This window comes from Thermobia domestica, chromosome 5 (assembly GCF_964235325.1).
Source record: "Thermobia domestica chromosome 5, izTheDome1.hap1.1, whole genome shotgun sequence".
Lineage (NCBI taxonomy): Eukaryota > Metazoa > Arthropoda > Insecta > Zygentoma > Lepismatidae > Thermobia > Thermobia domestica.
The window spans coordinates 288,748,683-288,764,036 of NC_137458.1; the positions used below are offsets into that span (position 1 = coordinate 288,748,683).

The following is a 15,354-nucleotide window of genomic DNA, read 5'->3' on the forward strand; positions in this document are numbered from 1 at the left end:
CCTCAGGATTCTGTAACACGCATTTTTGGATAGGGCACATACTAGTTCCTAAGTAAAGTCTTGACCCGACCTAGGTACGTCCCATAGTTTTGGAGCTACGAACCTTTAAAATTCATTTTTTCATGTTTTCAGCAGCCTATAACACGTAAACGATGGGGTTTTTGCCCTATGTTTATTGGAACTGTTTTGTTTGTTTTATTCCCAGGGATCACTCCTCTTCTTTTGTACAACGAATTTAGCGCCATACTGTATATAGTCATACGGAAAATGCGTGTAGATACAGACACTTATACGGACAGTAGACCTATTATAAAACATGCGTCTTCAGTTATAAGTTTGCTGGAGAATAGTGTATATATAGTCGTACTTGAAGTCTTAAAACTACAGAATTTACGCATAGGAATTTTTTTCTCTGTGTACATTGGATAAGGTATGTCATTATTGCGACAAACATAAGCTAAAATCTTTTTACCATTTTGTCGAGTGTAATGTCATTGCGACCTTTAATATTACATAATTGTAGTGTTACCTTTTTAATTTTTAACTGTGAAACGGATATGAATAGAGATGATATGTTTTCGTTAAAATTAACATGAAAATAAGAGGTAGAAAGTTTTTTTTTTTATAAAGTAAAATGGTAAATCTTGTTGCACAACTTGCTGTTTGTTTGCATTCTTGATTTTTTTAGTGTCTATCTGATTTGTAAAATATTTTCTATCCCCTCTTTCATTCCTTCCTCTTTTGTTTATTACAATCTACAGTTGATGAAGGAGATTTGCTCAGCACATTTATATATAATAAAAGACCCAACCTAAACATCATTTTCTTTCATTTCTCTTTTCTTTCTATCTCTATGAAAGAAGTAAAATCACGTCTTTAAAAAAAAAATAAAATCTGCCTCAAATCGCAGCTGTAGAACAAAAGAGTTAGGAAAAAGGAAAGAAAAAACAGAGAGAAAAAGAAACTGCCCCCAAAACATAGTCTGTAATTATTACAGACCTAAATAAAAGCGATTCTTTCCTTGAATTTATTTTATACATGTATAGCCTTTTTTAAAAAAAAAAAAAGTCGAGATAGAAAAGACACACTCAGAGAAAAAAAAGAAAGAGAAAAATAAGAGAAAATGCGCAAGAATATTTTTTCCTCGTCGTAACTCTCTTAACACAGAATTTCAATTAGAACGCAGAAGTGCACTAACAAGGTTTAATTTTCTACTTTCATTTGAACAAAAAAAAAAAAAAGGAAACAAAAAGAAAAAAGAAAAACAAAAAACATACATACACTTTTTGGCCTCTTTCATTCATTCTACGACTCGAATTTTCTTCCCTGTCTCTCTTAATCTAAAATATTTATGAGTTTTTTTTAGTTTTTTTTTTAAATAAATTAAACGAAAAGTGTTGTAAGGAAATGAATTTGAGAATATGGCGTACACACGAGAAATGAAAACATGTCTCGCACTTAATGCATTAGAGCCAAAACTAAATGAAGTTTTAAGGAGAGAATGGGAGGATAAAAATATTGTACCTAAAATAAGTTTTAAGATTGTTTTATGAGTATAATTCGTTGTTTGTTTTGTAGTATTACTGTACTATGTGTAATATATTCTGGAAATGCTTAATTAGTTATATTGATCGGATTCAAGGTGTTTTTTGGGTATGTTCATGTGTGATAATTAGTTATCTCTTATTAATAATTAGGGATGCATTGTTTCTATCGACTGAGGGTTACTTTAAATTTTATAATATTGGCCACTATGTTTCGCGTAAAGAATTCTTTTTAGATTACTTTAAACGTAATGTCTTCGTTTGATGTATGAGGTATTAAGCAATATTTTAACGTGAAAACTAGACTATTCTGGTGGAAATCCTTTGAACGAGTGATGTCCCTCGTTTTACTGTCTTTGGTCCCCGAGTGTCGTATGCGACACGCATATTTTGCTTTCCTTGCTTGTCGCCAGAGTAGGCGCTGCATTTGATAGAAGTTTGACAATTAAAAAACGTTTTCCGTTGGTCCTAGATAGTGTTTTTGGAGGAAGGAAAATGCCCCAAAAAACCGAAAATGACACGATTACGTAAGTATTGTAATTCTCTTTCTTTAACGCGTTATTTTTTGTAATGCACGTTGATTTATCTTGTTAAAGCCTTTGGGATAAATACGCAGTTGATTATTTTGCAATTCTATTGTGTGGGGGGAAATGGAGACCTTTTGTTTCATCATGTATTGTATGTGACACTATAAAACCAACTATTACAAAAGACGATTATCTATAATCTAGAGATGCCTCATGCTTTTAATCTTTTCACGTGGGTTTTATGAACATGTCACCGTAGATGTATTATGTATATAATACCCATAGGCGTGTAAAATGGGGCGACAAGGAGAACAGACTACTACCAGAAAATAGTTTCTTACTTTTTATTGGTAGAGTTCCAATGTTTCATATGACACATATGATTGTCACTATTTTGTGCAAAAAAAGTAATATCTCTTACTTTTTGCATGTATGGGACGAAAGCATTACGAACATATACAACTTACGAGACAAAATTATTTTGTTCTACTAGTGATACTGAAGATGTTACAGAACGAATGGGAATAATAGTCATGCAATGTTACCGACTGTTCGTAAGCTTCGCCACGAGTCTCCAGTGGATAATATCCATAATTACATTAAAAGAAAGATAAAAAATACAGTACTGTTATTTTTAATCAAACATACTATCCAATATGACAAGTGAAAATACCTGCAAACTGTAAATGAACATACTTTTATTCAAACCTTAAATTCGATTTCTTTTGAATTTAACATCAGAATTTTAAAAACTGAATCGGTTGCGCCCAAGTCCGTTAACACTTTGAGTGCTAATTCCGTATTTTTACGGAGTACCTGATCTTTTGTAGACCGCGGAATTCCGTATTCATACGTGATGTGATTTAAAATGTATTTCAATAGTTTTGCTCCTTTATTATACGGAGTTAGCAGTTTTGAAATATCTCTTGGACTTTGTAGTTCTGAATTTCGTCAATTGTTGGCATGAAGATCCTAATTAGTACTTTGTTACCGCCAGGGTTCAAAAACCATGTGCTTATTGTTTGACCTGTCGGACGATTCAATATGCTTCAGTTTAGAAGCGGAATTGATCAACAGTGACGGTGATTTGTTTGATGGAGAGTTATTGGACGATTGTGAGAATGATCTAGACTATGTAACAACAGAAATATTAGATATGACAGTAGAGTAACCTTGAGATAATAGTTCTCATATTCGCATTCAGTTTCCTTCCACTACGTGTAAATGTTATTTGTGATTTCAAATGTTGTGTGGTTGGAATACATAATATTGTATATAAGAATAAAGAGGAAGCTCTAAACTTTTGAACGGTGTATGTTGTATTATTTTAGCTTTTTCAGATTTTGACATATAGTTTTTTAAAAGGTTGCAGAAAAGCCTAGCATTCTTTGAAAAACCAGCAGTTCAGAACTCAGCACTCAAAGTATTAACTGGAGGTCCATAAAACCGTACGCGAAACACTTAGATATTTGAAAGGTCAATTTATCCAGATATAATTGAGATAAAAGAGTACTAAAATACTTGAGGGCCCCACGCTTATACTTTTGATAGTTTTGTTTTGGATGTAACATAAAAAAGTAATTTTTATCGCTTAGAACGTACTATTCTAAGAACATATTATTTCGTTTAAAACATTCCACTATATTGTCATATGTCAACTAACTGGAATCGAAACCTGGACGCTGACACCATGTATAGGCAATACCGACACGTAGCTCAGAACTTAATAAACATATCTAGTTATGAGGACAATTGAGTATATGCTTTTAATGAATTTAACCACTAAACTTATATAGTTCAGATATTTCATCTAGTTGGTAATGACTTATCTTATTAAATACGACTCGAAACATCAGATTTAAGGGTGGCCCAAAAGTAGATATGCAGTACCGTAATGATCAGCTCATTGCATTTTACATCATTTCTTGTTCTTATCCATCAGGTAGACTTAGTTTCTTTATTATGTGTTCTTAATGTGTTTTTATTTACATCTTAAGCTTGGAAGAGCCGAAGCAAAAAACTCACAAATTAGAATGTTATACTTGATCAATGCAAAGGTGTATACGTACTTTTGGGCAACCGTGCACTTAAATATCCAAATCTGGTACTGTTGCCTTTCGGCTATCTTTCGGACAATATCTAACCATACTTAAATCAAGAAGTGGATTTTGACAGAAGAGAAGATTAGCAATTATTGTCGTATATGAGTAATGAGTTTATCAAGTCATGGACCAACTCAGTATTCACCAAATTTGTTTTGCGAGGGTAGCGAAATAGGTCTTGCCTCTTCTTTGGCTACTAGTGCAATGTCGACTTCTCTGTTAATTCAGTCCACCTACCATACACAATTAATTTATAAGTTCAGATTTGAAAATAATATGAAGTGATTGTGTATGGGAGAGCTCCTCATGCTTTTCGTTTTTAATTGTGCATAACAGATTTTTTAAGAAGTAATGTTGTTGAAAATAAAATTATTTTAACTTTTTAGCTTGGTTTCTTTCATTTATTTGTTATTTTTAAAAATAAATTATGCTTTCAAAACATACTTTTTATTTTATTGCTTTTTAGGCTTATCTTTCTTCTTTATGTTATATTTTCAATTGGCTCCTTACGTTTCGTGCTTTAGTAATCTTAAATAAATTTAACAAAGATGAGGAAATGAGTAAAGGTTGCAAGATTTGAGAACACAGTTAAATTACTGTAAGTAAAAGAAAAGCATGTGAAATCAGGGGCGTCATTTCGGACCTCGCTTGGGGAGGAGGGGGGCAAGAGCACCACCGACTAAGACTTTCGCCTTTTATACTAGTATATTAGTAGACAATCGATTAAAGTATATGTATTTCTCAAACTTTGGGGGGGGGGAAGCAATTGCCACCTCCTGCCCCCTAAATGACGCCCCTGTGTGAAATGATAGCCTTAGGTAGGCATGAGTCCAGCACTGGCCTCACGTACTTTGAGAAACTCTTTGTATAAAAATAATATTATGTAAATTTACTCCCTTTGTATTCCTTTGTTATTTTTATTACTATTATTTATGATGATTCTTGGCTAAGTTCATTCGTCTTCAGGAACTTAAATTTTCGTGATAGTAACTGGCCTGGGGGCTAGTTGCTTACAGGGACAAGCAGCTACGCAGTAAAATGATGATTGGGTCTTCCTTGTGAAGTGGGCTAGTGTTTTGTGTGTGTTTCGCCCTAACCTAGTTTAGATGTGTGTTTCCATAGGGACTCGTGAAAAGAGAATTCGTGCGGGTAAAAAAAAAAAAAAAAACCTTCCTTTTTTCTGAAACAGACGGAACTCGCTAGCATTAGAGACCGGATGCCGAGGAGAGATGTTGCCTTGTTTTGTGTATACATAACATGTATGTTTTGTGTGCGTTAAAGATGCACCATCCATCGCTTTCTGGAAGGCGTCCTTGAGGAAAAGAAGACAATAAGAAGCCAGGTCTTCCGTCTTGGCGCTGCATATTGGAGCAATGTTACTGCCTTCTAGCACCCCTGAGAAATATCATCGATTGATCTTCTACAATACTATGTATAGTTGTCTTACGTAAAGTGTTCTTTGGAATTGTCTTCTTGTGCCCGTATATGACTTTCACCATCGAAATTATGATTATAATGAGAAACAAACCATATTATAAAAAAATCGTCATATTACTTTTCTGTTTATTTGTTTGTTATAGTCAATTAATTCTATTTCTTACAACAACTTGAATTTTACGTACTTCTACAATAACCATAGCTCTGAAATTTTGTACAGATAAGTAAAACCTATGACAATCCAATATTTCCACATAATTTTCTCTCTAGATTATTGTCTTATTAGGTAGCTCTTCTGTTTGTTAAGGTCAAATCCTTCTACTTAAATTTTATTTACTTCCATTCTAACTAGAGTTCTAAAATTTTGTAGGGACCGCGGTGGCTTAGTGGTAGAGCGTTCATCTCTGGTGCTTGGGGTCCCGGGTTCGATCCCAGCTCCCGCCAAGTGAACTTTGTGGTGGACAAACACCATGTGCATGGGTTTTCTCGGGGTTCTCCCGTTTCCTCCCACTTCCTTCATTCCACCGTTTCATCCATTACTCTTTATCACCGTCTCTTTTAGGCTAACCAGCATAACCGCGGGACGTAAAACTCAAAGATTTCATTTCATTTCATTTTTTTCTAAAATTTTGTACAGGAGTGCAAACCCAAAGACAATGCAAAATTTCTGCATAATTTTCTCTCTAACTTATTGTTTTATTAAGTAGCTCTTCTGTTTGTTAAAGTTAACTTCTTCTACTTCAGTTTCACTCTTTCAATACGAAGTAGACCTCTGAAATTCTGTACAGATACGTAAATTCGATGACAATACAGTAACATGACATTTCAGTGGAATTACATGAACCGTCATACAATTGTTCCTAAATAACTTTTCATGATCCAATCACCAAGTGAAGCTATGTTCGGACAACCCAAACCGACGGATTCACTCAATTCATGTTAATCATTATTAACAAAAAATTCTTTAGTCAATTCCCATAATTCAAAATGTTTGTTTGGAGACGACCATAAATGTGTTACTCTAAAGATTAATCCAAGATAAATCTTTATTGCATCCTAAGTCGGAAGATTCTTCCAGCGCCCTAAAAGTTCATATCCCCAAAATGATATTTTAGAAGTCCTTGCCCAATGTTTCTTCTTAAGTTTGAAGATTAGCTGAAACGACTTCTCGCAGGAAATATTTCCTTTTTGTGCATCTATGAGCAGCATTTCTAAAGAAAAAGTAATAATAATAAAATTCTTTGAACCTTCTTATCTAATCTTTTAAAGTGGAATTTCTCACTCATCCAGTCTATTATATTAAAAGACAAATTGATTCATACAATCATTAGTCACTGGCTGGAACAGCGGTGATCTCTGAAACGCGAGGTCAATGATTTGATCCCAGATCCCACCAAACGGCTTTGCGCTGGACAAATATCACTGGTTTTCTCAACTTTCTTCCTTCTCGTCCCATTTTCATTCCATCATTATAAGCCGTCTCATCATGATCGTATCCCTTAGTCTTGGTGCATAATCGTGCGACGTTAAACAGAAAAGGAAATCTGATCAATTCCCGTGGCGTAGCTAAATGAAAACTATTATTAAAATGTGATCCAGACATGTTCTTGATTTTATCAAATATCCTGTATTACTTTTGTGGGTTCAACCTGATAACATAAGGAATGCTTTTGCTGTCCCGCAACTAATTTTACTATCCTTAAAATCTGCTACTTGTTATATGGTATCAACCAGTGAGAAGCGCTAGAAGAACAAATAAACTGAAGAAAATTATTTTTCGAAAAAATTGACCGACCGAGAGATTTTTAATTATTACATTGCAATGTTTTCAATCTTACCTCAAAGTGATAATAAAAAAACTATTTGTTTCCTTCCATAACTAAAAAATAAACCACTATGTTCTCTCTTATTTTTAAATAGCAATAACAAAATTATATATACACATCTGCTATTTAAAAAATAAATAAACTAATCGTCTCATTCGTTCTGACTCCTAAACCAGAATAAACAAAACTTATTTCTATCCTTCCCTATTGAAAAAAATAAACTACTCGCTTTTCCCCCTTACTTGTAAACAGAAATAAACAAAACTATTTGTATCCTTCCTTGTTTTTTAAAAAATAAACTTACTCTCTGTTTTCTCTTACTTCTAAACAGAATTAAATAAAATTTTTCTATCCTTCCCTATTTAAAAAAATAAACTTACTCTCTGTTTCCTCCTACTTCTAAACAGAAACAAACAAAACTATTTGTATCCTTCCTTATTAAAAAAATAAACTTACTTTCTGTTTCCTCTTACTTCTAAACATAAATAAACAAAACTTTTTCTATCCTTCCCTATTAAAAAAAAATGATCTTACTCTCTGTTTCCTCTTACTTCTAAACACAAATAAACAAAACTATTTGTATCCTTCGCAACAAAAAGATAAACTACTCACTCTTCCTTCTCATTTCTAAATAGAAATAAACAAAACTATTTGTATCCTTTTGTAATTAAAGGATAAACTATTGTCAGTTCCTTCGATTCTCTGCCACGTTTACAGAGAGAAAACGACAAATTTAACATCGACGATCTAGGAGTCATGCTGAGAACAACCAGTGGAAATCTGGCAGGTCTTTGCAAAGCAATGATTTTTACCTTTTTTTTTAATTTCGTGAGGAACCAATGTTTGTAGCTATCAAAATTTGTCACAACTTCTTTTCAATATTACGTCAAGACTCTCTTGTTTTATTTGTCTTGAAGACTTTCCTCTTACAGCGAAGAGTCTTTCAAGTTCTTCATTTTGAAAGCATAGCGTATCCTGCACGCTTGAACTCTCAGAGAAGACAAGACACAGACTTATTTCTTTATATATTATAGTTGAAATTTAAGTTCTATTGAGCAACCAGACTCGAGTAAGGTCGAGATAGAATGTAGTTGTTGCTGCTCTTTTTATTGCCGTCATAAGCAGAGAAGGGAGAAAGTCGGCTGCTTATCAGGATTGCCAGCTTTAGAGGGAAAAAGTACGGCAAAAACTCGAAGACTGTACTTAGTATATAGAGTTTTGTACATAAATGATTTCTCTAATCAAATTCGTAATTATACTAGTACAAATTTGTTTCTACACCTCAGACGTTTTGTAAAATTTTCTTTATGTGTATGAGGATTCTTGTACTGCTGCCAACTCTGCACGGTGTTTATCTTCTGCGTCGAGAACGTGCCAGTAGTCTCGTCCCATGAATTCAAGTTTATGTCAGAGTTTATTGTTTGTATATTTCTTATGTTGGCTTGAACTAACACCCCAAGATAGTCTACCATCCCATTTTTTTTTACATATAATGCTGTATTTCTATTATTTTATTAAATATATTTGATTGAAATTTCATTACGTAATTTCTATGTTATTATTGTGTTGCTTTCTTGTGTTCCAGTTTTCTGTATTTATTTTATTGTAAAATTGCTATAAAGCAATGACTTCATGTTTATACTTCTAACGATGAACTATTTTGCACATATATCAACAACTTTGCACCAAATTGGTGTGCTGTAGTTACACGCAGTTCTGTTTACAGTACTCCAAATGGACAAGTTTCTAAAATATATATATATATATATATATATATTTTCGCTATGAAGTAATAATAATAATAATAATAATAATAATAATAATAATAATAATAATAATAATAATAATAATAACCTCATTGTTCTTTTTCTGAAATTTCAGGACTAACCGTTGGAGGCAATCAACTCTTCTGATGTGATCTAATTAAAGAGATCGAAGCCCATTAACTGAATAATGGCGTCTCCGTGAATCCAGTTGTCTTCGATCGCCAGCCCACCTCCGACCTCACCTGACCTTTCACCTCATTCCATTTGACCTCAAGGCATACACACACACTCTCTCTTCATCTTCTTGTTCGTTCATTTTGTGGTGAAGACCGTAAGAAAAGAAAAAAAGAAAAAAATCGCGAGATGGACGCAGAGGAAATCATTCAGGAAGTTCTCCAGGGACATTTGACGTCATCAAAATGGTTGGCTCCACGGATCGTCAAAATATTCATCGCTTCAACACGTGGAGGTAAGTACCAGGCTTTGTTCTTCATTTCACTCTGAAATTCAAATGTAAGTGGGGAAAGCCGTGCACGCAAGACAGGTATATGTTGTTCGTAGAATTCTGTTGAAGCATTTGAATGGTTGTCACTTCAAATGTAAAATACGAATATAATTAGTATATTTTTTCCTATGCCTAATAAAGTACTTTGAATATTAATGGTATATTACAATAGTTGCCACTTATTGATTCATGAAAAGAATAACTGGAAGCGAATAAGTTAAAAATAAAGGAAGCCGATGGCCCCGCCCCTCGCTTCTCATTCGAACAGGCCAAAAGGATGGATAAAGGCAAGATTTCGCACTCACCACCTTCGATTTACAGTGATTAATTCACCCGGAGTTATAAAATCTCCCACCGGACATATCTTCGATAGCACTGAAAATAGGTCATCATTATCTTTTGTAGAGCTACTTTTTCGCCCGTTTATTGAAAATACCTCCACGAGATGGGATATTTTAAGTCATTACTATCGACATATACAGGAGGTGATATAAGTTATCACTATATTCTTGCCGCATTTATAATCCATATTTGCCCATGTATTTATTTTAAACAAGGTGAGTGATACACTCACGAGGAAGGTCCATAAATCGTGAGAGTTGAATTTTGATGAAAATTTGTGACAAGATTCAGTTCGAGTTGCTAAGTAACGTAGTAATAGTCACTCGATGCGCAAATGCTTCGTTGAGCTGCTACACAGACACCATCTTCAAATCCAGTAGGCAATATCCAAAAATACCATTTTGGCACAAAAATGAAAAAGCTTTTGATAGATCTGACTTCAGTATTGTAAATGAAGGTAGAGCATCTATATGTAGGAGTACTTCCAGTGCATGATCGCCATTTTGAAAGGCGCCATATTGAATCGCGGTCAAATATGATAAATGGCAAGGGGGACATATGAGGTATCAAGTAGCACTGGAATTTACTCCTGAATCCATTTCCTCAACCAAAGTTTACATATCTGTTTTCACTTCAGAGTTAAGAGCTCTCTTACCCACAGGAACATATAAAAACTGTGTGAGTTAGACTTGTGTTATGAAACACGGCCGTGCGAGAACTTGTAGGAATTTAAATAATGCAGTAGTTAATGCAGCACAATAGCCACTATACTAATCAGATCTTGATACTAGTAAGAGAAATCATTAATTAAATTGAAATTTCTGTAGTGAAAAATGGAATAGCAGCATGCTACAAGTTATACCTATTTCAAAGTGCGATGGAATAGACTGGTGGTCGATGAAACACATGCCTAATAGTACTGACGAGCAGAGAATACCAAAGGGATTGTTCGAATATATATTAGAAAAATGATATAAACTGGTGAATATTAGTTGAACGACCTAAATGTTTCGGATTCCACTATAATCAGAAGGTCTACGTCTCCTTTAGCGTAGCAGGCATAAGTGTGGGACGTTGGACTGAATCAAACCAAAAATCTGTTTTAGGCAATTGTACGTGGTCCGTTATAGTGTGTTTTCTTCTTCAATCTTGAAACCTTAGGCAAAGACCATCATTGTTGCAGAATATTGTGTTCTTTTCCAATACTCATACTTGATAACCCATAATTTACCGTGCATATTACGAAGTTACATACTCCAATGTATTTATTGCCAGTTCGTCTAAATACAATCGATTTATTGCTGACGCATTGAACAATTAAGGGAATTTAAATTCAGTTCACAGCCCATTCTTAGAAGATACACCTGGAAACTTAGAATTCACTTTTCTTGTGTCTGTTCTGCTATTAGTGATAAGAGAATACATACACACCTGCTAAGAATAGATGACAATAAAGATTATTACAAGATTCGATACCAAGTTGCAATCCATAAAACAGGCCTCTTTCTTGCTTTTCCCTTCAATATTAAATAATTAAATATCTGCAACTTGTTGCGTAATGAAATACACATATATAATTCCATGTATCCGCCAATTCCAAGTTCTAGCTGTTTTACCCACTAGGGATATAAAAACATTAAATTTCTTTACTGCAAAATAATTCCCGAAAATAAAACAACCAGTACTGACAATTAACGTCCACACATCGAGTGAGCGCGATAGTTACCATAGAAGGGTTGAATAGGTTCGTATCTATTCCAAATCACTGCAAATCCCAATTTCAAATAACAACTAACAAACTTTATTTTGTGTAATTCAGTAACAAATAACATGTACGAAATGAAATGAAATGAAATCTTTGAGTTTTACGTCCCTCGGTTATGCCGGTTTAGGCTAAAGGAGACGGTGATGATGAGTAATGAATGAAATGGTGGAATGAAGAAAGTGGGAGGAAACGGGAGAATCCCGAGAAAACCCACGCACACGGTGTTTGTCCACCACAAAGTTCACTTGGCGGGGGCTGGGATCGAACCCGGGACCCCAAGCACCAGAGGTGAACGCTCTACCACTGAGCCACCGCGGCCCCTTAAATAAAGCATTAACCTAGACGGGAATCGAACTCACAACCTTATGAACATGTACGAGAGTTAATAATGAAAGTCCTCCTTTGAAGTAAATCAATTCTCAAATATAACATCCAATGTGAAAAGTAACACACATTAACTTTTTTCCAAGGATTTTTTTGACACTCGAATCTTTAGATATAAAATTCCCACTTTAAACGCAATAAAGTACTTCTTATCGATACGTTAAATAATATAGGAATTCTCTACCCAATATGAATGACCAAGGTTAGCTACTGAAATGTAAATTTTTGATTAAAAGCAAACATCAAAAGAGTTTCATTCATATAGTCCAACCAAGGCATTAACTGGTTACGTAAGGTGACCAATTCAAAGTTTCTTTCCTTTATTATTTTTTTTTTCATATGAGACAATAAGGAAAGTGAAATGGAAGCTACTAATTCTAATATGACAAATTACCATACATACCAGAAACTATTTCATTCATTTTCTTTCCCTTCTTTTTTTTTTCAGTCTCCAAACCTGTTTTTCTTCCTGAGCAATTTAGTGGTCAGATTTCTGCTTCAGTCTCCTTACAGCCATAATCCAATGGTTTCCTGTCTTCGTAATTTAAATATCACCACCTCCATTTCACAATTCCCATTATCGTGATTTGAACTCTACTCCTGCAGTACCTAAGTGAAAATACGCCGTCCGCTGCCTAAGCAGCAAGCAGCTGGCTGCAGCGACAACTAGCGACACACAGCGGAAAGCTCGCGCACTTCCACCAGAGGTATTGCCAAGGTCACCCAGTTACGAGTATCTCACGAACCTATTGCCATTTTAAAACGGAGATTTTATTAACAAACATTTTACATATTTTTATTTTTCGACTAAACGCAACAAACTTTCCACCTTTAACGACAAAACACTTGCTTATAATAAGGGCAAGACTACTTTTTATATCAAAACTGTGATAAATAACTAATTGTAGCAGGTGTTCACTTGTTCGGTGTACAAGTTATATGGCAGAATTTTCATAATGAAAATGCATTCTGTTGTGTATCATCAATTTTGTGCACCAGTCCTAAAGGGCATGCTTGCATATGCATGGCAGAAATGTGGGTATGTCACAGGAGCAATAGTTGGTTCATTTCCAAATGTTCTGGAGCAGTGCCGGATTTACGTATAAGCTAAACAAGCTATAGCTTGGGGCCCCATACTCTTGGTGACCCAAAACCTTCACGGAAAAAAAATTGAATGTAAATTTTCAAAATATGAGAAAAACAATAAATAAAGTAACATCTACGTATAGGAACAGTACTTCGTTTGTGTAGGCCCCTATGATGTAAGTAATGGGGTCGCTTCTGCTAGTGTGCTTCGTAAAATATCACTGGTTTCTTCATTTCTGTATATAGGGTCCTACGTTCATCTAGACACATAAAGGGCCCCATTATCTTCAGTAGTTTAGTGCCCCACCAAATCTAAATCCAGCTCTGTTCTAGAGACTAGTAGAAAGTAGTGTCTGTGGTCATGAAGATTGAGACGAAAGTGCATTTGTTAAGTGTTTGTACTGCTCCAGGATACTGCGTGCTAATCACTTCGTTTTGGATCTCCATCATCAGAACTGAAGAGCAAAAGGTTAGTAGGTTAGTATCTGCTTATGTGCATCAATTTATATTATTTTTCTAATATTTTTTCTATTAATTTTCTAATAACTTCAAGATATATTCTTGTAAAGTCATATGTGCCGTTACACCTAACTTATATTACAGCATTTAAACGCTATGCATAATCGCAACACACACTCACATATATGGCACACTTTGAAATAGGTATAATTTGTTACAGTGCTGTAATTCTCATCCCATTTCCAAATGGGCAGTTTGCACGAGTAGTTGGTTTCAGTAATTCACGTGGTAATTCATTTGTAATCTAAAATAGATAGCCATGGGATCATAGTGTTTCCCATCATACAAGAGAGCTTCGAGATCATGGGTTGTAGTCTGTACGGTTATGAGTACACCGTGAAGTTCGGAAGCTAGTGGTAATGGGACATCTGATAATGTCTTTGACGGGGGGACGGTGAACTTGCCTTGATGTGGGGATGTAATAGTCTTCCTGCAAGGGAAGTACTTTCAACCAGTGCATATAGCTGGGAGATGTGCATATCCCATTACTTCGCCTTTGGAAACGCGTTAGCTATCAAACAGAAATGGTGCAGAATCTGCTTTGTGTAATGGCAATAAGATCATTGTGGATTCTTTCAACTAGTGTTGCCCACGAGAAATCAGGTTTACTTGTCTCGTCTCGATCCTCGAAGAATTCTTTCTAATCTCGTCTGAAATGTAGGAGTAGACATGTTTTCGTCTCGTCTCGTCTTATCTTATTTTCCAAATTTAGTTACAAAATTTATGTCTTGATTTTTTTTCTTAATTTCAATTAGAAATTATCAGAATTCTTCCGCGTAACGAGAGATTCACGAAGGGTGTGAGATACCAACCCTTAAGCTATATTTATAATTCAAGTTCATGGATAAATGTTGATAAATCCTCTTCAATTTTGTTCGTACAATATTTTAATCAATGTATAGCTTTTATACTAATGAAGCGTGTAATATTAAAACAGTGTTTGAAATCTAAGATTTGGATGAGATAGTGTTGAACACGAGGCTCGAGAAATTTCTCGTCTCGTCTCGTCTCGTCTCGAATTTAAAGAGCCAATAATCTCGATTCTCCTTTCGTTTTTGAGAGAGAATCTAAGCGAGACATTCCTCGTCTCGTGCGTAGCATAAGTTCTACTACTGCTAGAAGGAAGACTTGTTGCGTATCTAGCTATCAAGCGTGTTCTAAATCCCCACTAATGGGTGGCAATATAATCTTAGTTTTATAAAGCACCCGTAGTAAAGTGCTCTGATTTTCAACTGAGGAGAAGTGCTCTGATTTTCACATCGCCTCAAATTGCAACCACAATAAGCAACCAACCCAACCATGCATCCCAGTTGCAGGTAAACGTCATACTGATTACGCCACCACTGCAGTCTTTTACTATTAATTGCATAAAAGTTAACTACTGTTAGCATTGATTCCAGCAGTCGTAGTATCCTCCAGGTAACATAAATTAATAAAGTATGTAAAAAAGTAGTAAAAAGGATGATATGAAAAAAGTATCTATGCTGGCAGTTGAAACGGTCATTAATCCCATGTATGGAATATGCATAGCTACTCTTAAAATCGCCATCA

The 15,354-nt window shown here is 34.8% G+C and overlaps 1 protein-coding gene across 2 annotated transcripts in view; it reads left to right on the top strand.

Moving 5' to 3' along the window:
- Positions 1-15,354, top strand: part of LOC145686678 (NACHT domain- and WD repeat-containing protein 1) — a 1,466,154-nt gene that overhangs the window by 616,465 nt on the left and 834,335 nt on the right. For both annotated transcript variants that reach the window (XM_081760197.1, XM_081760198.1), the window contains one exon: positions 9,318-9,671. In XM_081760197.1, the coding sequence (XP_081616323.1) occupies positions 9,566-9,671 (106 nt within the window). In that variant the 5' untranslated portion in view covers positions 9,318-9,565. The remainder of the gene's footprint in view (positions 1-9,317; positions 9,672-15,354) is intronic.